At 35.4% G+C, this 23,586-nt stretch overlaps 1 protein-coding gene across 2 annotated transcripts in view; it reads left to right on the top strand.

The window, feature by feature from the left end:
* The window catches only part of SHPRH (SNF2 histone linker PHD RING helicase), a 61,992-nt gene that overhangs the window by 35,276 nt on the left and 3,130 nt on the right, over positions 1–23,586 (top strand). For both annotated transcript variants that reach the window (XM_081313053.1, XM_081313052.1), the window contains exons 17-28: positions 162–269; positions 4,671–4,813; positions 5,916–6,089; positions 6,461–6,523; positions 6,920–7,145; positions 8,147–8,290; positions 9,540–9,641; positions 11,188–11,259; positions 12,491–12,679; positions 13,123–13,215; positions 13,446–13,532; positions 20,734–20,912. In XM_081313053.1, the coding sequence (XP_081169179.1) occupies positions 162–269; positions 4,671–4,813; positions 5,916–6,089; positions 6,461–6,523; positions 6,920–7,145; positions 8,147–8,290; positions 9,540–9,641; positions 11,188–11,259; positions 12,491–12,679; positions 13,123–13,215; positions 13,446–13,532; positions 20,734–20,912 (1,580 nt within the window). The remainder of the gene's footprint in view (positions 1–161; positions 270–4,670; positions 4,814–5,915; positions 6,090–6,460; positions 6,524–6,919; positions 7,146–8,146; positions 8,291–9,539; positions 9,642–11,187; positions 11,260–12,490; positions 12,680–13,122; positions 13,216–13,445; positions 13,533–20,733; positions 20,913–23,586) is intronic.

The raw sequence follows: 23,586 nt of genomic DNA, 5'->3' as shown, positions 1-23,586 counted from the left end.
ATACTTTGTTGTGTTTTATTGAAGTCATTAATCAAACCAGGCTAGCATTCTAGAATAGCTTCATGTAATTACAATAATATATCTATGGATTAACTGTATTTCATTGTTAGAAGGATTTCTGTCAAGGTTATATGACTCACTAATCTTTCACTTAAACGCAGTGTGAACAACTCCGCCAGCATTATATGAGTAAATCAAATGCAGAAGTTGCTGAAGCTCATCAGGCTTTGCAACCAGTTATACAGACAATTCATGAACTCCAAAGAAAAGTAAGAGATGGCTGCCATATTTGATCTGTATCTTTTTAACATTCAGAGATACTATATTTTTGCATCCTTTATCACAGGGCATCTTGAAATCAGGATGTGCAGATGTTTTGACTTAGAAACAATTTGTTTTGAGTATGCAGCGACCTGTTTTCAGGTGCAGAACATCTTTTTAAAGCATGAAATGGGCCGTTTCAGGCATTTCAGAAGTGCTTCAAGCTTTTACATTTGAAGCAATGATGTTTTGAGCTTGAAACTATATGTTCCAATATGCTCAGATAAGCTGCTGCATCGTATATAGGAGTTTCACACTCAAATAGTGGTATTCCAAATTCAGAATGGTTTGTTTTGAAATGTTTTGCACAGCACAAATTGAGGATCTGTTATAATCTGTTTACTGAATAATAAATATGATTGTTTATTAAAGGCTGTTTATTAACAGCCTTCATTCAAAAGCTAATTAGGTTCTTTAGAAATGTTTAAATGGTCACATCTTGCTTGTTACCTTTATTAAGAAGACAAAGTACTAAAAAAAACTAGTTCCAGTATAGAAATTGTTCTAAGACTAATTTAGCCAAATTGTTAAAACACATATTGCCATCATATATTCAGATAACTTTAAAAAATGTCTCCTCGTTAGAATTATCTGCCAGGACAGTAACTATGTCTCTCACCATGTTCTTCAAAGAATTCTCTATAAAGACTTTCAGTTTTGTGTTGCAGCGAGACAGACACAGGAAGGCAGGGCTCTGCCTTCCATGCCCAATTTCGCCCTGCTGAGGGCCCTGTAAAGGGCCTAAAACCATGGTGGCGAACCTATGGCACGGGTGCCACAATTGTCACGCAGAGCCCTCTCTGTGGGCACATGCACCATCGTCCCAGTCCTAGGCCTTCAGCTGGGTTTTATAAAACCTTTTCGCTTTAGGCCTCCGCTGCTGTGTACAAAAAAAAAGTTTCAATCAATCAATTTCAACTTCTCGTGGGGAAAAAAAGATCTAACAAAGTTGGAATTGATTGAACTTTTTAGTCCCACCCAGTTTGCTGTTACCACCGCAGCCATACCCACCCAATGGGCCATGCCCACCCAATGGACCATGCCCACCCAATGGGCCACACCCACCCAATGGGCCATGCCCACCCAGCACCTGACTGTACATAAGTGGGTTTTGGGTTGCAGTTTGAGCACTTGGTCTCTAAAAGCTTCGCCATCACTGGCCTAAAGTCACCCCAAAGAGGCGATGAGGGATGCCTCATCTTTCTCCCAAAAGATGGCGGTCTTTCTGTTCAATCCGAGGAAAGTCCTCCAAACTGGCAGGGGAAAGACCGGCTACATTCCTATGGTTGACCATTAGCTGCTAACAGCCGAAGAAGAAAAAGCACCAATTAGCACATCATAAACAGCATGTTTGGAACTGGATGAGAATATTGATCCTATTTTACAACTGAATTCCCTGGGGAAGGCTCCCAAGAAGCTAAAAATCTCTGGATGTGAACGGAAGCGGTGTTTTAATTTTTTTACGGGGGACAGAAATACATAATACTGAAGTGAGAGTAACATAAAGCTACAGTTTTGATAAATTTGAGAACTAAGATAATTCTTAAGATTTTCTCTTTGGAAAAAAATCATTGACGTGAAATATAAGAAATCAACCCTTTGTTTTAAGAGGAAATGGATTTTGAATGACATCTAGTGGTGGATTTGAGTACAGCACTATAACTAGCTCCCTGGCTGCTTGGTGACTTTTAGCTTAAGGGAGAACAGCTAGCAATATAGGAAAATATTTTGGCATACCTATCATCCTGAACTTCTTGGACTATAAACACCTACTGAGCTTGGACTTTTAATGTCAAGAGCTAGTGGGAGAGAAAGAAAAAAATGACTTTTGAATAACTGGCTGTGAGAGACTTTTGAGCTGTTTTCAGGGAAGTTGAACATTTTGAACAGTTTGAACATTGTGGATTACAACCTTGCCTGACTGACAATTTTTAAGATATCTGAGACAAAGGATCACAATAAAATATTGCCATTAGGACTGGATTATGAAGGCTACATATAAAGACCAGAAAACTAGAGGAAACTTTGTTCCACTCTGACTGAGATGGGTGATACTAGAGGATTTCTAGGAATGATGCCTCAAGAAAAAAAAACACCTTTCAGAAGGGAATATACTCTATGCTACAGCTAATTCACCAAACAATTGTACACAGAGGACATAAAAAGAAACCATAATGAGACTAAAAATAACTTAGATGATATAAATGAGCAAATCTACAAACTGAAGCTACAACTGGAAAGTTCCCAGACAATGACTACAAATATGAACAAATAAACCAGAAATCAAAGGATGAAGCAGAGGGAAATGGACCTAGAGACGGAGGAGATAAATACTGCAAGACTTACCTAATACCATGAAAATAAAAAATACCCTTTACTCCTTAGGTCTCCAAAATTCACCTGATGACAAGGAAAAAGATTTTTAAAAATGGAATATAGTGCTGCCAGGGGAAATGTCACAACTTGGGAGACTAAAAAGAGAAATTGAGAGAAGGAAGGTGGGAGTTGCTTAGGGAATGTGGATGGGCGAATTCCCCCCCAAAAATACCCTGTCTAATTTTTTTCCTCATGACAAGCAGCTTTCACAAACATAGAAAGAAAATTCCTGGGCGATTTAATTACCCTGGCTTGGAAAGCTACTTGGCAAAGAAAGAAAGCGAGAGTTAGATTTTAAAAACAGAGGATTTGACCTATTAGAGGTGGTATTATCTGTTTAAATATCTGTTTAAATATGATTAAAAGAATAGATTATCCTTAGATATAACTAGATTTTTATAACAAAACATATGATTTAGAATTAAAATAGCATTTTTTTTCTTTATTTATATGGGAAATATGAAAATAAGAGGAGGATTGGTATGAATAAAATCTTTAGCTATATAAATGTAATTAATATTGAGAAAATCATAACTGACAAGGATACTTCAAATATTGACGGGAAATCAAACTTTAACAAGAGCACGAAAAACAGGAGGTTGATTTATGAATTGACATTATTCTTATTTGTATAATATTAGTAAAATATGATGAAGATGTTTATATCTAACTATACATCAATAGTACTAAGAATTATAACTGTGTAATGAGAGGAAAATGGAAAAAATATGGGAAAGAAAGGAGGATCGGGGAAAAAATACTGGATTGTGCAGTATTAAACAGATTTAGGCTGAAGAGGTTAATGTTTAATATGTGAACCCAGACAACATGTTGTTTACTAAGTGCTAAAGATTGTAATTTTCAAAAATCAATAAAACATTTTTTAAAAAGAATTCTTTATAAAAACATAATGCATAAACACACACACACACACAAATTAAACTGAGAACAGAACAGTACACACTGAGTTTAGTAGTTCCTCCAGATTTAATGGATGGATACAGACATCCAAACCACATACTAATCAAACAGAAGCTGCCATATCGGCTCCCTAACTTATATTTTGCATGAAGCCTAACTTCATAAAACTGACATGAGGTAAGACAGTACAGATGATTGAGCTTTACAGCTCAGCGGGGACTTCATCCATGCCTGCTGGTCAAAGTCTGACACTGCTTGTCCATGCTAGAGAGAGCATTGTGCAGCACTAGAAATGACAGATGTAGTTACGGAATGACCCACTGAATCATGGAGGCATTCATCTTTGGAAGCATTAGCAATGGGTTATTCACAAGACAATGTCTTTGAGAGTGCTGTTTTTCAGGAATAAAAAAACCCCATGCATCAGGTAGATCTTGTATTTTTTTTCTTCATAAACTACCTTAAGGTATCTGGAGCATTTACTACTTTTTTTTGAGAATTTCACAAAGAAGGGTGGTGATAGATAGAAATTTTGTAACTCAGTATTGGTCCAATAGTAAATAGTCTTGTTATAGTCTTTTGTTCTGCCAGGCATGTTAGGAAAAAATATATATTATTAGACTATTTTTGTAAGGCAGCTCTGGTTATACATGAGCATATACACTGCAAGATGGAAATATTACAGCTATCAAAAATTGATACAGATAGACACATTGACAAACATATTTCTAGAGCTGGATTTTTCAGATTGTCTTAAAATTAAGTAAGTTGCTAAAGATTCCCTAGCGAACTTGTTAAAACAAGCTGGGCCTGTATTATTGCATATCTGTGTATGAGGTTCTTTTGGTTATTATTTTTTAAATCATACTACTACTACATTACTTCAGTTTCTTTGCATAATGTATTTTTTATTTGATACTTGGAGAAGACAATTTTTTCTCATCGTGAGTTTGATCTCATAGTACTGTTAAGCCTGTCATGATCCAACCTGTTCCAGGAAAGCATGATTTAAGGGACATTTATTATAGTCACAATTTTTTTGCTATACCCAGATACGCTCCGGTTCACCTTGGTGGTTGGATGTGATTCAGTCAGCAATACAGTATGCGATAGATGAGGAGCTTGTACAGCGAGTACAAAATGATCTAACCAGCAATTACAAACAGCAAATGAATAAGCTCTCTATGGCAGATAAGTAAGTCAGAAATTGAAAAAAATGCTGCTAAATTTCAACTTCTTTATTACAGTTATGTTGTTTATGGGAGAAGTCATAAACATTTGCAATAAACTTGCAATATTAAGTGGATCTGTATGGTTTTACATTCATACCGGGCAATCTTGACTAAATGAGGGAGAGATGTAAGAAATTCTCATGCTGGTTGTTAATGTGTAGATTGCACGAGCTCTCTTCTTCATGGTATCACGATGTCTATTCTAATAAGACTTACAGGGGGTCTGTTCAGCATAGTTTGTTAACTTATGTTATCTATCCATAGCCAATCAGAGGAGTAAATACAGTTAAAATAATTTAAATTAAAAGGAAATAACTTTCTGTCCTGGCACATTAAAACAAAGACGGCAACTATTATGGAGTGGACATAGCTTTTTTTCATAGCACATCTCTTGAAAATTGATCTCCATGCTCCACTATCTTCCCAGCTTTACTTTTTGGGGGGATATGTATATGTAGATAGATAGATAGATAGATAGATAGATAGATAGATAGATAGATAGATAGATAGATAGATAGATAGATAGATAGATAGATAGATAGATAGATAGATAGATAGATAGATAGATAGATAGATAGATAGATAGATGATAGATAGATAGATAGATAGATAGAGATAGATAGATAGATAGAGATAGATAGATAGATAGATAGATAGATAGATAGATAGATAGATAGATAGAGATAGATAGATAGATAGATAGATGATAGATAGATAGATAGATAGATAGAGATAGATAGATAGATAGATAGATAGATAGAGATAGATAGATAGATAGATAGATAGATAGATAGATAGATAGATAGATAGCACTTGACTGAAACAGTTTACCATTTTTATGTTCTAAAGATATAATATGGAATCTACACATATCTAAGTGCTTCCCTAAAAACAACATTATTCTGAAGGTTGCCATGTTGTTTAAAAATCTATGTGGTTAATTATGAACACCACATTGGAAATACCAGATTGCGATTAAAGCCCATCCATTTCAGATACGTGACTGAATAGATCTGTTCCAGAATAACATTCTAACTCCTTGAATACCCATTTATCTCCTCCTAGATTTCGTGACTGCAGAGGACTGCAGTATCTTCTGACAACACAAATGGAAGAAGTGAAGAAACTGCAGAAGCAAGTGAGAGAGGCTGTGAAAAATCTGGAAGGACCTCCTTCCAAAGCAGTTATTGAGGCTGCCACTATCTGCCATCTGCGGCCAGTAAGATTGCCGCTAAACAAGTAAGTGTAAAAAAAATATTGGCCATGGACCAAACTATAGAGATTTCCTTCTGCTTTTCTTCTGTTTGTTGTGGTGAAACTGTCATGAGATTATGTAATAGGTGTTATTGTTTTATGACTTTAAAAAATCTGGTTACTATACTGTGTTATGATTTATTCAGTTAATTGATTAATTAACATAAGGTATGCAGCTGACAGATATACACTTTTATCTTGTTTGATTTATTTACATAGAAAAGCAAATTTTTTATTGGTCAAATTCTCATTAAAACTTAATGGGAATTGATTTTGTATATTTCTATTGATAAAGCTTCCTTACTTAGCAAGCACCTTTGTTTACTGATCTTCTTTTTGTAAAATTTGTATTCCAGTTGTGTTTTCTGTAAAGCTGACGAGTTGTTCACAGAATATGAATCAAAACTGTTTTCCCACACGTAAGTGCTTATTGCTTTCTTTTTTTCATTGCACTTAATGACAAAATCAAACATCCACAAGTAGTTACTGATAAAAATTCACGGAAGGCCTGTGTACTTTCTGAACTTTAGTGCTGCAAAAAAAGATGTGTTCTTTTTTTTATGAACTTCTGTGCCCCTTATCCAGTGTATACAGCTTAAATGAATTGCTTTCTGTCACTGTGCTCTTTCAAGAAGAAATTATATTTGGGTATGGTGGATGTGTTTTTTTGAGATAATGAGATCCCATCATGTGTTCTCATGCCCTTGTGGTACCTCTTTCGAGTTACGGGCTTTGTTTTGCCCAGTATCCTTGCTTTGATTAAGATGTATAGAATCTTCAGATATGATGACAGCTGTCATATGTTTGCATTAAAGTGTAAAAGGCCAGATGGCGATCTTTGAAGAAATGATAGAAGATGAAGAAGGCCTGGTTGATGACCGTTTGCCTACCACCAGCAGAGGTCTCTGGGCAGCAAGTGAAACTGAGCGCTCCTTGAAAGCGATATTGTCTTTTGCCAAAGCTCATAGGTTAGATTCCAAGGCAACTGAAGAAGGCAATATCTTCTTGGAACTTTTTGAAGCATGGAAAAAAGAATATAAGGTATGACAAGAAGAATAAATCTCAGAAGAAATCTTAATATAAACAATAGTTGCTTGGTACCAGGCATGTGGGCAATTCGAGCATAACTTGAAACTATATGCCACTAAGTAAGCTGCAAGATGTAGATTCGGATTAACTTTATTATGTAGACCATTGCAAAACACTAAAAACACATGTAATATATAAAAAAGTAATGAAATAACAGATCATTACACACACACACACACACACACACACACACACATATATATATATATATATAAATTGTTAATTCACTAGGTCGTGCCAATTTTTGTAATTAATAGGGAAAAAAACTTTGCCACATTTAGAGGTAGCTGGGTTCTTGTCTGAGAGTGGGTATGCTAAATAGAGTAAGTTCTAGGATAATTGATTAATAGCAGGCATATAAGATAGGGATAGGTGTCTATATATACTTGACTTTTGTATTATTCTTATTGCTCATGCATCACTTGCTTTATCTACTAAGAAATAGTTGTTTGGAATGGGAAGTTGTTGCAAGGAATTTGACTCTGCTGGCATTAATCAGTACTAAACATGGGGGAACAATTTTTTCATTTCTGGTTGTTTGAAAATACTTAGGCTAATTGCCAAATCTGTGTTTACAAATGTATCCAGGACATATGTACAGATTTCCATGATGTACTTTATATTATTTAAGTGTAAGTTATATCTTTAACTCCTGGATATGTGTGCATGTATATATGCACATGTATATATGCACATACTGTACATATACATATATATTACTGGTAGAGATTTTTTGCATAGTTTCCCTGTATTCTGTAGAGATGGAATTGCTTGTCATACAACACATTTGAAAATAACAGAGAGGAAACCTAAGTTACTCCTTCCTGTTATGTTTTCTGCCCCTGTAATTTTAGAATATGTACAATTCCTACATAATTTATGTTACATGCTGATATGTTGTGTTGAACACAGTTGTAAGATTTTTTTTCTGATTAAAATAATTAACCTTTCAGTTGCTTCATGAATACTGGATGGTCTTGAGAGACCATGTCTCTGCCATTGATGAACTTGCTATGGCCACCGAACGCCTTAGAATGCGTCATCCAGAGGAGCCAAAACCCAATCACCCTGTTCTTCACATAATTGAGCCACATGAGGTGACATATCTTTATACTTGAGAAGCTCAAATATTGCTTAAAAAGCCATGGTGGATCAGTTTGTAAACCACTGAGTTGGAGGCTAACGTTATTCAGTAATGAGGGCCTTGGCACAAATTGCTACTTTGAAAGATTGCTTCAGCTGGAGTTGAAGTAACATTTTAGTTCAAAACTACATAGTCCTAATGATTAGCAGTCACTGAGGGCTATAATCTGAAACTAAAAATAACTTAATGTTCAACACTGTTATAAGTACACCTCAGAGATACTGCAGGTTCTGTTTCAGACCACCGCAATAAAGAGAGTCATGAATTTTTTTGGTTTCCCATTGCATATAAAAGTTATGTTTATACTATACTGTACTTATTAAGTGTACATTAGCATTATGTCTAAAAAAGGTAGGTACCTTAATTAAAAATGCTTTATTGCTAAAAAAAATATGCTAATCATCATCTCAGCCTTCAATGAGTCATAACCATTGCACTGCTGAAGAGTCTTATGAAAACACATCTGCGAAGTACAATAAAATGAAATATGCCTGTATTTTTATTTATTTTTTTATCCCATTTATATCCCGCCCTTCTCCGAAGACTCAGGGCAGCTTACAATTTAAAGCACAAACCAATGTGCTTAGCAATAGCCTTCATTCTATGTATATGCCTGCTTATTAGGGCTTTCGCCCCCCCCCCCAAGCAGCATTATTACAAAGTCAGCTTATTGCCCCCAACAATCTAGGTCCTCATTTTACCTACCTCGGAAGGATGGAAGGCTGAGTAAACCTTGAGCCTGGTGGGACGCGAACCTGCACTAATTGCAGGCAGCTGGTGTTACTTAAGGAGGCATTAGCCCACTGCTCCACCACTAACATTTTTTAGCAACTCTTTTATTATTATGTTGAAAGTCATATTTCTCAGATTTGTTTGTATATAGCGGATAGGTTGCTCATTAGCCTTAACTCCAACTTGTTTGGAGTTGTTTACAATAAAAACACCATAAAACATTTCAAAATTAAATCCATTTTAAATTAAAAGAGGAGGAGCAATAGTAAGCTAATCAAACCATGTCATATAATATATGTCATACTCTCCTCTCCATCTGAACTTCCTGATTGATGGTGGTTGAAAGACAGAATAATTTTAAACAAAATAGATCTCTCTTATTTAGCAGTAATGCTAGAGAAGTTGGGATATTCGACAAAGTTTTTCCACAATGTAATAAAGAGTTTTTTGAAAATAAACTTGGTTTCTAGGTGGAACAAAACAGAGTGAAACTTTTGAATGACAAAGCAGTTGCCAAATCACAGCTGCAGAAGAAACTAGGCCAGCTACTCTACCTCACTAATTTGGAAAAGGTAAGATGGAACTTTACTGGGCTTACGTTATACTAATCCTTTGGATCATCCTTCCCCTGTCAGCGTGTTCAGATACATTGGCTTTTATATTTAGTTGGTGTGATCCTATACAATTTCTGGCCATAAACCAACCAAAGACCAATAGAATGGGAATGCATGAGGGCAGGATAAATTGTTTTCAAAATAGGATTTTCTCTTAAGGCCTATTTCATGGATTTTGAAAGACCAAAATATAGTATCTGCTAACAGTTTTTAAACAGCACAAAAGTATTGCTTACCACTGTGAAATCACTAGGATCATGCCAGAGAATTCCAGCGTGCCTGGAATTAGCAATAATAACTGCTACTAGGGTTTGTTTCAGGTTTGCATTGCCTTTCCAGAGTTGCTATCTAGTTTAAGACTTGATAGTTATCTGTCTTCAATATATTTTTTTGCTAACTAGGAAAACAAATCTAAAATAATCCATACCTATTTTAACCACCTTAAATATATATATATATGAGAATGATTTGGGTGCAATCCCAAACCATTTGAAGCACCACTTGAATGCCATTGGCATTGACAAATCCACCATCAGTTAGTTGCAAAAGGCAGTTTTACTTGGACCAGGTTAATCCTGTGACAATATCTGTAACACCATCAAATATCCACATCTGCCTATCCCAGATCCTTGGGAAGGACTTGATAGATGAACAAAAATGTCCATTCAGTCTGAACATCTGGCTTACTGTGCAACAATCCATAATTATAATTGTATAATACAATTCAATCTTTCATTAGTGTCACAGACCAGAGTAAAATGAAAACATTAAAGTAAAATAGAGCAGAACAAGACATTATAGTGTATTGCAATTAATGGTGGACTGATCGATGGGTGGCCAAAGTCTGCCTAACATTTTGGACAGTATATTAGAATTTAGCTATATATAACAATTGAGTTATAAAATCCAGACATTAAGACAAGATGCACATATTTAGGTTTTTATTTATTTATTTTATCAAATATCAAGGCCATTTGACCCCTTGATGACTCTAGGCAGCTTATAAATAAAAACAATACATATAAGAACGAGCATAATCAACAATAAGAACAGAACATCAACTAAAAACTAGCTGTAGCAGAATCATAATCACAGTCTCCAATTGTCCCTTTTAACAATATACTGAATAGAATAGAATAGAATAGAATAGAATAGAATAGAATAGAATAGAATAGAATAGAATAGAATAGAATAGAATAGAATAGAATAGAATAGAATAGTTGGTTACTGCATTGTTCATACTGTAATCGGCTTTCAGGTTGTACTCTTTTGAAATGTTTTCTATCACTTTGCATTACATTTTTAAATTCTATTTATATCTCTTGGGATCCATCTGCATTCTTTCATGTTTCTGAGTATCATCATTTTGATTATTGTGAAAAAATTATTTTATTAATAAAAATGAATAGTATTAACATCAAACTACTTAGATAATTATTTTAAGCAGTACATAATTGATTTTTTACTTTTGTGGTAAAAATGCTTTTCTTTAATGTTCACATAGTCTCAAGATAAAACAACTGGAGGAGTTAATCCAGAGCCCTGCCCAATTTGTGCAAGGCAGTTGGGAAAACAGGTAAATTCTCCACTGTGGCTTTTTAGTAGATAATTTAGTTCATTATTGGCATATGTAAAATAATTTTCTTTATCCAACTACACTTACAAATTTGTTGTCTTTCGAAACAATCCTATATGGTTATAATTCTGTATTTATTTATTTTTAAAAGTATTCTGTTGGACCACATAGCTGCCAAATGAAGAATGTGTATGCAAAATGTTGCTTTTTGACAATCTCAAGTATTATAATTTTCATATAGAAATATGAAATATGCTTCTATATCTGTCTCTTAAAATTCTGAAAATAACTATTGAAGTATATGGTACTACCTGATGAAATACCAGGCCGCTGAGCAGATATTCTAGGCATTCCTAGAATTTCAGTGTAGTGTGAAAGTTTTTGTCCTTTTTTTAAATATTAAAAATTGATGTCAGTGTAAGTGCAAATCTACATAATTAGCTGTTTTTGTTTCATCTAATATTTGCACATTCTACAAGCAAAAGAAACCTTGGCTATAGATTTTCAAACTTTTCTGAATATTGCAGCTAAATTCTGATTTCCAATAGGGTAGAAGAAGAAGAATCCTACAGCAAATGTATTTATATAAATTTAATTTCAAGTTTCATAAAATGAAATTATATTTTGTCCTGGAAATTAATTTTTGGGCTTTCATGTCATTCTGAAACTGGGTATCACCCTACCCTCCAAACGAAAACCTTCACTTGGAAGTTTGATTTTTTTTCCTTTGTTTTGATGTTTATGTACATGGTACACATTTCCCTGTTATTCACTCCAGCATACTTTTATATGCCCGTAGTAAACAATGTATTTGCTTATTTTTTAGTTATTAAACTTATATGCCACACATCTTGCTATCCGAAGCAACTCTGGGCAGCTTAAGTAAAATATATATGTAATATTTTACTATAGAAATACATATTAAAAACAGAGATATAAAACAATTATCAATATAAAAACAGATTAGAATTGCAAAAGATTAAATACAGACTAAATATCATGAATATCATTAAATAACATTAGGCAGTTAAAGAAATCCAGGTCTTGTATTTCAATTATTTGCAAGATTTCACTATTTTTAATGTGGTATTTCAGGCTGACTGGTTAATTTAAAACTCTCATACATATGCATTGTTTCACTTTTTAAAAAACAACTGGGTAGTCCTTTTCTAGTTTTCTTGTTGGTTTAGGAATAACAAATAAATATTTTGTCTTATTTTTCTCCATCTAGTGGGCAGTGTTGACATGTGGACATTGTTTTTGCAATGAATGCATAGCTATTATTATAGAACAATACAGTGTTGGCACCCGCAGAAGTTCAATCAAGTGTGCCATCTGCAGGCAAACAACTTCACATAAAGAAATCTCCTATGTCTTCACAGCAGAGACCGCAAACCAGGAGGATGATATACCTGTGAAGGTAGACTCTATGCACATTATTGATGATTTCATTAGAAAAAAATTACATTTTATTTATTTGGAAGTCGGTTTTGTGGAATTAGTAGTTTCCACATTTTTATCAAAATATTATGTTATCCAGAGAGAGTTCTCTGCTTTTCTAAATGGCAATTATATTTCATAGGATGAAATTTAATTTTTTAAGTTATTCTAGTGCTTAACTCTGGCATCCGAAGTAACTGGACATATCAGTTGGATGGATTATGTTCATGGGAACAGTTTTATAACAACTTGATAGCCACACAAAACGTCTCAGATCATATGCCTGTGTTTTTCCTGGTGCACATGAATTGATATGCTATAAACAGTGTTATAAAACACATAATATATAATGCTACTTTGTAATTTTAGTATGATCTGTACTGAATAAATGAAAACTAATTTTTATTTTCTTTTTCTTGAAAGGGAAGCCACTCAACTAAAGTGGAAGCTGTGGTCCGAACTTTAAAGAAAATTCAGTTCAAAGATCCAGGGGCAAAATCTCTAGTTTTCTCAACGGTATTTCTAACATTTTAAACTTATAAAAAGACCAGTTTGTGAATGTGTTATTCAACTGGGTTCTTGAGTATTAATAAATTGATTGAAGCCAAATGTGGTCAGCATTGACAATTGTACATTTGGCCGTACTACTACTTATTGTTGAAGTAATAAACAAGAAAGCTCCCATAACTAGTACAACTATCCATCTTATTTGTAATATGTAAACAACTTTCTGTTATATTTTGCAGTGGCAAGATGTGCTTGATATCATTGCAAAAGCTTTGTATGATAATAACATGGACTTTGCTCAAATCAATGGAATCCACAAATTTCAGGTATTGATTTCATTATTGTTATTATATATTTTCTTTTTTCTTTCCTCTTAATACTGCCATAGTAAGTATAACCGACATTTGTACCAAAATTGTACCAAGATTGATGTTCTGCGTACCTTTGGAATTATCTGGACCAAAAAAAAATGTTTTTTGTTGTGTTTTGAGACTTGTGCCATGGAGAGAGAGGGATTTTTTTTTTGCACATTCAGCTTCTTTGCTCATCTCAGCTATCTATTCTTCCATAGTTGCATTAGTTCCAGCTTTGATTAAAAAAAAAGAAATTACAAGGTTAGAACAAGAAGTCAGAGGATTTGCATAAATATCTGGGAATGCAGGAATACAGGTAGTCCTAGACTTCTGACAGTAATGGAACCTGCCCATTCATATCAGAAGTCAAGGACTACGTTAAATGAAGCACCTAGCGACCTCTCTGTCCCTGCTTTCTCCAATGAATTCGTTAAAGGAATATGTGGATTGTTAGGTAGAGCATGGGGTGACTCAGGGATGGGAGAAACGGAGGGAGACCTAGTTTAGGCACAGGCAGTCCCATGAGGCCTTCCTCTCCTCCAAGATATCCCATGCTCTGCCTCCTGCCCCTTGGTTTCCCCAAAGTCCTATGGGCCTCCTCCACACCCGTCCCCAATACCCTTTGCTTACTTACCTTTTGATGAGCTCAGGAAGTCAGGGTAGAGATGGCCACTCACTCTCTGGGCCATGCGGCACAATCAAGAAAAAGAAATCCTGTCACTTTCGCCTCCATTGCAATCCTTTCCACCCAACATAAACCATCTGGATTTCTTGGTTCCGCCAGTGCTAGCTTGATGCTATTGGCGCGAAAAAGAAATTGCATCAATTTTGGTTTGTTGCACGCCTTTCCTTCCCAGCCAGCATAAATTGGTAGTGATTTACCCTGGCTGAGGAGGAAAAGATTGCCATGGAAGCAAGAGAGATGGGGTTTCTTCTCTGCTGTACCAGTGTAAAATTAGCGTAAAACTAGAACTGGTGGTGCTAAGAAATTGCACCAATTAATGCTGGCTGGAGAGGAAAGGCTTGCAAGGAATCAAAATAGGAACCCTTTTTTCTTAGCACCACCAGAATCACACTAACATTAAGCTAGCTGTCAACTGTCCATTTTGTATTTCTAGAAAAAGAAACTCCTGGGACATGATTTTACCAAGTGTGTAATGCTTTACTGAAAATTTACATTGGCAAAGAAGAAGGAAAACCAGCTCTTATTTTCCTGCTCAAAGGCTTGCTTAGTTAAACAGTAGACTCCCTCATCCCCACCCCCCAGGTGTTCACATTGTCCAATAGTAACATTTCTTCTTGTTATGGAAACAGTCCACTACTCCATCAAGCATGACCTTGTCTCTCAGAAGCCTTGGTTGTCTAGATACCACTCTTCCCCCCTTTGCATTCCATCTCATTGTCAAGATATGAGTGAGGCAGAAAATATAGGTGAAAGGGCAAATCAGTCTTTTTTTTTTATTAAAGAGTTTTACAATATTTTACAATATATCCCCAAATCCCTCCCACCCCAACCCCCCCCCCACTTCCCCCCCCCACTTCCCAGAGCTAAATACAGGATTATAGTTACAACAATCATATTCTAAATAAAAATTTACACAATACAATCAACCAAATTCGTACTGCGCTTTAACTCTCTCTTAGCATAACTACTAACAATAACAATATCCCACTAAATTCTACTCATAAGCTAAATGGAACTTTTTGGTCCCATATTTGTTTTCAATATAATTTATCCATCTCCTCCAAACTGAAATATATCTCTCCTGTGAGTGATCCTTTAAATAAGCAGAAATCTTGGACATTTCTGCAAGATTAGAAACTTTAAACACCCATTCTTCTACCGTGGGCAGATTGTCCTTCTTCCAATATTGTCCCACCAGTAACCGTGCTGCCGTTATCATATTCAACATCAGATTAGTCTCTTTGACATCACAATTTACAACAATACCCAGTAAGAACAATTGCGGGGAAAACTTTATCTTCCTCTTAAAAATCTTTTGAATGTTCCACCAAATTTTAATCCAGAAGGCTTTTATGTTTCTACAAGTCCACCACATGTGGAAATAGGTAGCTTCTAAGCTACCACACCTCCAACACTTAGACTGCAGATTAGGATACATGTTGGACAACTTCTTGGGATCCAGATGCCATCTATAAAACATTTTGTAAAAATTTTCTCTTAAATTTTGAGCCTGGGTAAATTTAACATTTCTGACCCAAATTATCTCCCAGGTGTCCAACAAGATTGGTTCCTGAATATTTTGTGCCCACTTTATCATGCAATCATTAACCAATTCCGTTTCCGAATCCAATTCAATTAAAGCATTATATATCTTTATATGTGCACATTTTGGATCTCTAATTTGCTTTACTAAATTTTGATCTGTAATTGTGATACCAACCTTTTGATCTGACTTCCACCTAGCTTTCAATTGGGTATATTGAAACCAAGAGTAATTTATGTTTTCTTGTCTTAACTCCTCTGCTGATTTAAGTTGCCAATCATTCCCTTGCAATTTGAGTAGTTCCTTATAAGAAACCATATCCATACTCACTCCCATAGATACACCCTCTATCGCGTGTCCAGGAATTCCCCAAATCGGTATTTTATAATTTAACTTATTATAGTACTTTTTCCAGACACGCAGTAAAGCACTTCTAAGAATATGGGATTTAAAAGCCCTGTCTACCTTCTTATCATAAAGCAAGTATGCATGCCATTCATATATCAAATCCCATCCCTCAAGATGAAGTATTCTCTTGTTAGTTAAATTAAGCCAATCACTAACCCAGGTCAAAGCAGCCGCATCATAGTACAATTTCAAATTCGGCGCCTTAAGTCCTCCTCTTTCCCTGGCATCCTGTAAAATCTTGAATTTAACTCTTGGTTTTTTCCCCGCCCAGATAAATTTGTTAACCCTTCTGCCATTGATCAAGGTTGGCATCCTTTTTCAGTATAGGTATCATCTGAAACAGAAAGAGGAACTTTGGTAGAACATTCATTTTAACAACTGCAATTCTTCCCAGTAGTGATAATTGTAATTTTTTCCAATTATTTAAGTCCCTTTGTACCTTCAACCATAGTGTTTCATAATTATTCTTATACAATTTTACATTTGAGGCTGCAATATGCACTCCTAGATATTTAACCTTCTTCACTATTTCAAAACCTGTTAAGTTAGATAACATATCCCTTTCACTCGTAGATAAATTCTTGGATATTATTACTGTTCACCTTAAACCCAGAAACCTTACCATACTGAGTTATAATTTCCATCAAGTCTACAACCGACTGTAGCGGTTGGGATACTGTCACAACCAAGTCATCAGCAAAAGCTCTCAGTCTATAATCATTCTGTTTTATTTTAATTCCCTTTATCAAAGAGGACTCTCGAATTTTAATTAGTAAAATCTCTAATGTTAAAACAAACAATAATGGTGATAGGGGGCAGCCCTGCCTTGTACCTTTTTCAATTCTAAAAGTCTCTGTTAATTCCCCATTAACTATAATTTGTGCAGTTTGTTGTTGATATATAGCTTTAATAGCATGTAGAAAACCTTCTCCAAAATTCATCTCCTCAACAACTCTTAATAAAAACTGCCAATTCAATTGGTCAAAGGCTTTCTCTGCATCCAAAAATATCAATGCTGCGGAGACTTGGTTGTTCTTATCCAAATATTCAACCCAAAAAACAGAGGATGACAAGAGCTGCACATAAGCGTATGGAAAAGGAACAAAAACAGAAGTCTGCAACTGGTTCAGCTACGCAAGATGCGACTGTTTTAGAGCCCGTGGGAGGAGCACGTCCTAAGAGAGCAACAGCTGATCTTCAGGCCATGTTCCAAAGGCTCATGGTCACCAGAGATGGTGAAGTTCCTGACATGGAATGTTAACGGGCTAAATTCACCACAGAAAAGAAAGTATTTTTTTATTTGAAACAACATAAAAATGACGTTGTTTGTTTACAAGAGACACATATTGCATTAAGAGATCAAAAATATTTGACTAATTCCCGATTGGGAACATATTTTGCATCTTCTGCTCCGGACAAGAAGGCTGGAGTGGTTATTTACTTAAGAAAAGACTTTTCGGCAAGATTGATTGAATCAGATAAGCAAGGGAGATATGTTAGTATTGAATTAACATTACAAGGAAAGAAAGTTCTTCTTATTGGATTATATGCTCCAAATCAACAACAGCAAAAAAATTTTAAATTCTTACACCAAAGGCTAATTGAACTGGATTACAAATCTGTTATTATGATGGGGGATTGGAATGGGGTCTTGGTGCCATCTGAAGACAAGAAGGGGTCTTCTAAAACCCTTTGTAACTCAAAATTGCCTAAAGCCTTTTTCGATTTGAAGGAAGATCTGGAATTAAGAGATGTATGGCGGGAAAGGAATATGAGAGACAGGGATTTTACTTTTTTTCGGATAGACACAAATCTTTTTCCAGGATTGACTTCATTTTGATTACTACTGACCTTTCCTCCTCGGTTAAGAATGTTAAGATTTTCCCTAGGACAATGTCTGACCATAGTCCTGTTTGGCTGGAGCTCTTTACTGAAGACACTAGTAGGAGATCCTGGAGGCTGAATGAGAACTTATTTACAAATGACTTGTTCTTGCAGAAATGTAGAGAACATATGAAAGAATTTTTTGTCACGAATATGCATAAAAGTACTTCGATGGAAATGGTTTGGGATGCTAGTAAGGCCTATATGAGAGGGATTTTGATTTATATGAATAATGCTTATAGGCGTAAGCAAGTGCAAAAACGTTTAGATATCGAGGAAGAGATTAAAACTAAAGAGAAAATGTTTATTTTGAATCCATTGGATAAAAATTTAAAGATCTCAATACATTTATTGAAAGAACAATTTAATATGCTATTGGCTGATCAAGTAGCAACTAATTTGCGTTATGCCAAACACAATACTTTCTGTAACGCTAACAAGCCTGGTAGATGGCTGGCTTATCAATTAAGGAAGAAACAGAAATTATGTACTATAGACAAAATAGAATATAAAGGAAAAGAAGTCTACCAACAAAATTTGATTAAGAGGAGTTTCCTAGATTTTTACTCGAAATTATATTCTAAAGAGAATATACAAGCTCTAGATATAGATAAGTATCTACAGGGAGCTCATTTTCCAAGACTTTCACAAGAACAACAACTTGAGATGAATTGCCCAATTACACCAGAAGAAATTTCTTTAGCTATTAAACAGTTGAAATTGGGCAAAACTCCAGGAACAGATGGATTAACAGCAATTTATTATAAAAAAATGCTGCCTGAAATGATTGAACCCTTAAAGATTTTGTTTAATGAAATTCAGACTGGAGGCGCAGTTCCTCCATCATGGAGGACAGCTTTTGTATCGTTGATCCCAAAGGAGGATCAAGATCTTACCCAACCTAAAAATTATAGACCTATATCGCTCTTAAATACAGATTATAAGATCTTTGCTAAAGTATTGGCTAATAGATTAATGCAAGTTTTGAAACAAATGATTCATAGTGACCAATCGGGATTTATATCTGGGAGGTATATGAAAAATAATGTAAGACAAATTGTTAACTTGCTTGAATATTAGGGCAAATCAGTCTTGACACTACTGCTGGCGGAGATTTGAGAAGAATCAAACATGAAGCTACTAGGAATCCATTATCTTCCACTGCTGTCATATTCCAGAACTGCAACCTACTTGGAGTGCCCAGAAGTACAAGGTGTTCAGTGCTCAGAGACATGGCCAAGGTAAGGAAGGCTGAAACCTGACCACCATTAAACAAGACTGGGCCACGAAATATCAGAAGACAGATTTTTCAAAGGTTTAATGGACTGATGAGATGAGAGTGATTCTTGATGGACCAGATGGATGGGTCCGTGGCTGGATCAGTAACGGGCACAGAGACCCACTTCAACTCAAGACACCAGCAAGGTGGAGGTGGGGTTTTGGTGTGGACTGGTATTATTAAAGATGAGCTAGTTGGACCTTTTCGGGTTGAAGATACTCAAAATCAACTCCCAAACCTACTGCCAGTTTTTAGAAGACTCTTTCTTCAAGTAGTGGTACAGGAAAAAAACCTGCATCTTTCAAGAAGACCATGATTTTTATGCAGGACAATGCTCCATTGCATGCATCAAAGTACTCCACTGCGTGACTAGCCAGTAAAGGCCTTAAAGATGAAAGAATAATGGCATGGCCCCGTTCCTCACCTGACCTAAACCCTATTGAGAACTTGTGGGCCCTTCTTAAACGGGAGATTTTACAGTGAAGGAAAACAGTACACCTCTCTGAACAGTATCTGGGAGGCTGTGGTTGCTGCTGCACAAAACGATCGTCAACAGATCAAGAAACTGACAGACTCAGTGAATGGAAGGTTTATGACTGTTATTGAAAAGAAAGGTGTATTGGTCACCGATTATTATTATTTTTTTGAAATAGAAATGTTTATTTGTACATTTTGAGTTGTTTATGATTCTTACTTTAACAGATGCAAATAAACGAGTGAGAGGGGCAAATTTTCATTTTTCATTTAGTTGTATAATAATTCTACACACTAATAGTTGCCCAATAATTGTGCACACATAGATATTCTCTTAAGAAAGCCAAAAGCTCACTTTTGCTTTCTTAAATATTCAGGTTTGAAATGTATTAACATTTTGGATTGGCTTGAGAGTGCTGTAGTTGTTCAATAAGAAAATTAATCCTCCAAAATACAACTTGCCTAATAATTGTGCATACAGTGTAGTTAATTGTTGGCAAACTCTAGGGACCAGTTTTGACTGTACCGTGGAATAAAGTACAAGCCTGCTTTTTTTAAAGATGAAGTTAATTTTGGGTAGCCTTAGGCAAACTGAAACCTATCTCAAATCCATTTGAATGGAAACTTATTGCAGTTAATGCAGCAGATGAATTGCTTAAACCGAGGAGGGTAATTTATCCACAGTATAATGGGAAAGGTTTTTAGTCAGGGATGATAAGGAGCCCATGTTATGTTTGCACATCATATTGGTTGTTTTGTATGTGTAAGGTAGGATGTACTGTCACTAACCTTTAGTTACATTTATTTAATACACTGAAAAGTGGTGAATTTATATTTGTTCTCTCCTCCCACCCAATCTTATCCTTCACTGAAATGATACAACAATATTTTTATCTTCCAGGAAAACCTCTCTGCATTTAAATATGATCCCAAGATCAACATTCTGCTTTTGCCTCTCCATACTGGTTCTAATGGTCTAAACATAATCGAAGCAACCCAGGTACTGCTGGTTGAGCCCATACTGAATCCAGCACATGAATTACAGGCCATTGGCAGAGTTCATCGTATTGGGCAAACTAAGTATGTTCCAAAATCTGGTTTATGTAATCTAATCCCAGCTTCATAAAGGTTCTAGAGGCTCTTGTTCCTTTTTTGCCAACCAGTGACTTTTACACACCAGTCAGTTACATCCACTTATTTTAGTTTCTTTCTTTTAATCTTTCTTTCTTTTAATCCCATTTATATTCCGCCCTTCTCCGAAGACTCAGGGCGGCTTACAGTCTAAGAAGCACAAATCAATGTGCTTAGCAATAGCCTGCATTCTATGTATATGCCTGCTTATTAGGGCTTTCGGGGGGCCCAAGCGGCATTTTTACCTCAGTGAATTTATGTACCCACACCATAATCCCAACAAGGATCAATTACCTACACAATTGGGGGGAAACTTTTCAGACATGACATTTTAACACCACCTGGGGGGGGGGGGGAAGAAACAGGAAATAGTTTAGGATTTAACATAGTGACTCCAGTAAGTTAAAGTAACTTAACATTGTATCAGAAAATGTAACAAAGCACTAAATTGCTCTGACTTCAGAGTGGATACTTCTCAACCTTAATACTGTTCTGTTTAAACTATTTTTAAATAGTGACAGCTATTTTTTTACCTCTTAAATTATTACGCTTATTCCCTGCCTTTTTGCACATGCATGTATTAAGTGTAACTAATAAAAATATAAAAAAATATAAAATATGATGGTAAAATTGACACCATGAAAATGAGTTAACAAAACATTGTCATTTTCTAAAAATCAGGAGAATAGAGGCAAATACATCTTCCCAGGGAAAACATTCTATAACTCAGGAATTTTAGACCAAGGCTGTCCCCTACATTTTAAAAAATATTTTAATTAAGTATTTTAATTAGAATAGTTCCCTTATACTTTCAATATATTTTTGTAACAAAACAATATTTAATCTTAAAGAAAAAGTACAAGCATGCAGACCAAGATGGAAAATAAAACATTTTATATCTTTCTATTTTACGCGGTGGCTCAGTGGGTTAGGACACTGAGCTTGTCGATCGGAAGGTTGGCAGTTTGGCGGGTCGAATCCCTAGTGCCGCATAACAGAGTGAGCGCCTGTTACTCGTCCCAGCTTCTGCCAACCTAGCAGTTCAAAAGCACGTAAAAATGCAAGTAGAAGAATAGGGACCACTACGGTGGGAAGGTAACAGCGTTCCGTGCGCCTTTGGTGTTTAGTCATGCCGGCCACATGACCACGGAGACGTCCTCGGACAAGCGCTGGCTCTTCGGCTTTGAAACGGAGATGAGCACCGGCCCCTAGAGTCGGAAACGACTAGCACGCATGTGCGGGGGAACCTTTACCTTTACCTATTTTACATTCAGCAGTAGCTACTAGTTTATCAAGGAATTCACTGCTATAATACAACAGTATGAGATACTATTGTAAGATATCACAGAATTTCTGCCATAAGAACACATATATCCACAACCTTTAATTAGCAAAAAATATCCCCTTTTCCAAAACATACATTTATAACAACCATTTCTTGACATCTGGACTAATACCATTTCTCCATTTTCTTCATATAATTCTTTTTGCCATCCTCCATGCTTGATACAACTACAATTCCCGATATACCATCAAATTCCAAAACTTTGGTATATAACTCAATCCTACATTAACATTTACAGATTTTCCCATAAATTTATCCCCTACATACCAGCCAAGCTTTTGGCAGTGGGGCCTTTATGTTGATACGACAGACAAATTCATTGTGGGAAAGACAGTCCCTCCTATAGTCAGGCCCAAACCACTTAAACTTAAACTTGCTGGTGTTGAACTTTACACTTTTTAAATTGTTCTTAGTGGTTAATGGGCAGCTAGTACAGATATTTCAGAATAGACATGCAATTATTTTGCCCTGTATCAGTTGCAACTTCTGGATTCCATGTATCTTACCCTAAATAGTTTAACATTAACATGAATGTACTGGAGGATCTAAGGTTAAAACAGTATTAAAGCCAGTTGTTCTAATATTAAGGAGACCGTGAGTTCAAGTCCTGTCTTAAAGCCAGTCCAACAGGGTGGAAAATAAGAGGAGGAAGGTATGTTGGATATGTTTGCATCCTTATTTGTAAAAATAAAGGCAGGATACAAATACATAAAAAAATACCAGTCTATATATCTTTCAGATACAGTGATTTTTACCTTCCAGCATTCACATAGTGACCATGCTTTCTGGTGAATTCTAGGAATTAATGTCCACACGTTTGGAGGACATCTAAATTATAGAAGTCTGATTTAGAATATCATCTTAAATAAATATATTTAGTTTGCACTTTGTTGTTCTTATGGTATTTCTCCTCCATGAAATGTGAAGGAAAGAGATACCTTTAATTGATCTAGAAAAATACTGTTCCATTCCAGTTGGCAAGTACTGTAACTACAGTTGGTTATGTCTTTGATTTGTTAATTTGATTAATGGAACAAAATAGATTGAAAATATGTCTGGTGCTTTTTTAAAAAAAAACAGCCCTTGTCTTTTATATAGTGACTATTTCCTGTATATCATTTTTCTAAAACTGAATTATAAACATGGCTACATTATTGAAACTATAGTTAATTTGATTTTTTAAAATATCAACTGATTCTAATTTGTTCTTAAAATATGCATGACTATTGAAACCATTAATTAAAAAGATTAAGACTATAAACTCCCTACTAGTAAATA

This window comes from Vipera berus (assembly GCF_964194415.1).
Source record: "Vipera berus genome assembly, chromosome: 1".
Classification (NCBI taxonomy): Eukaryota; Metazoa; Chordata; class Lepidosauria; order Squamata; family Viperidae; genus Vipera; species Vipera berus.
Note: the sequence above shows the minus strand (reverse complement) of the source record. Positions and strands in the feature narration are given on the sequence as shown.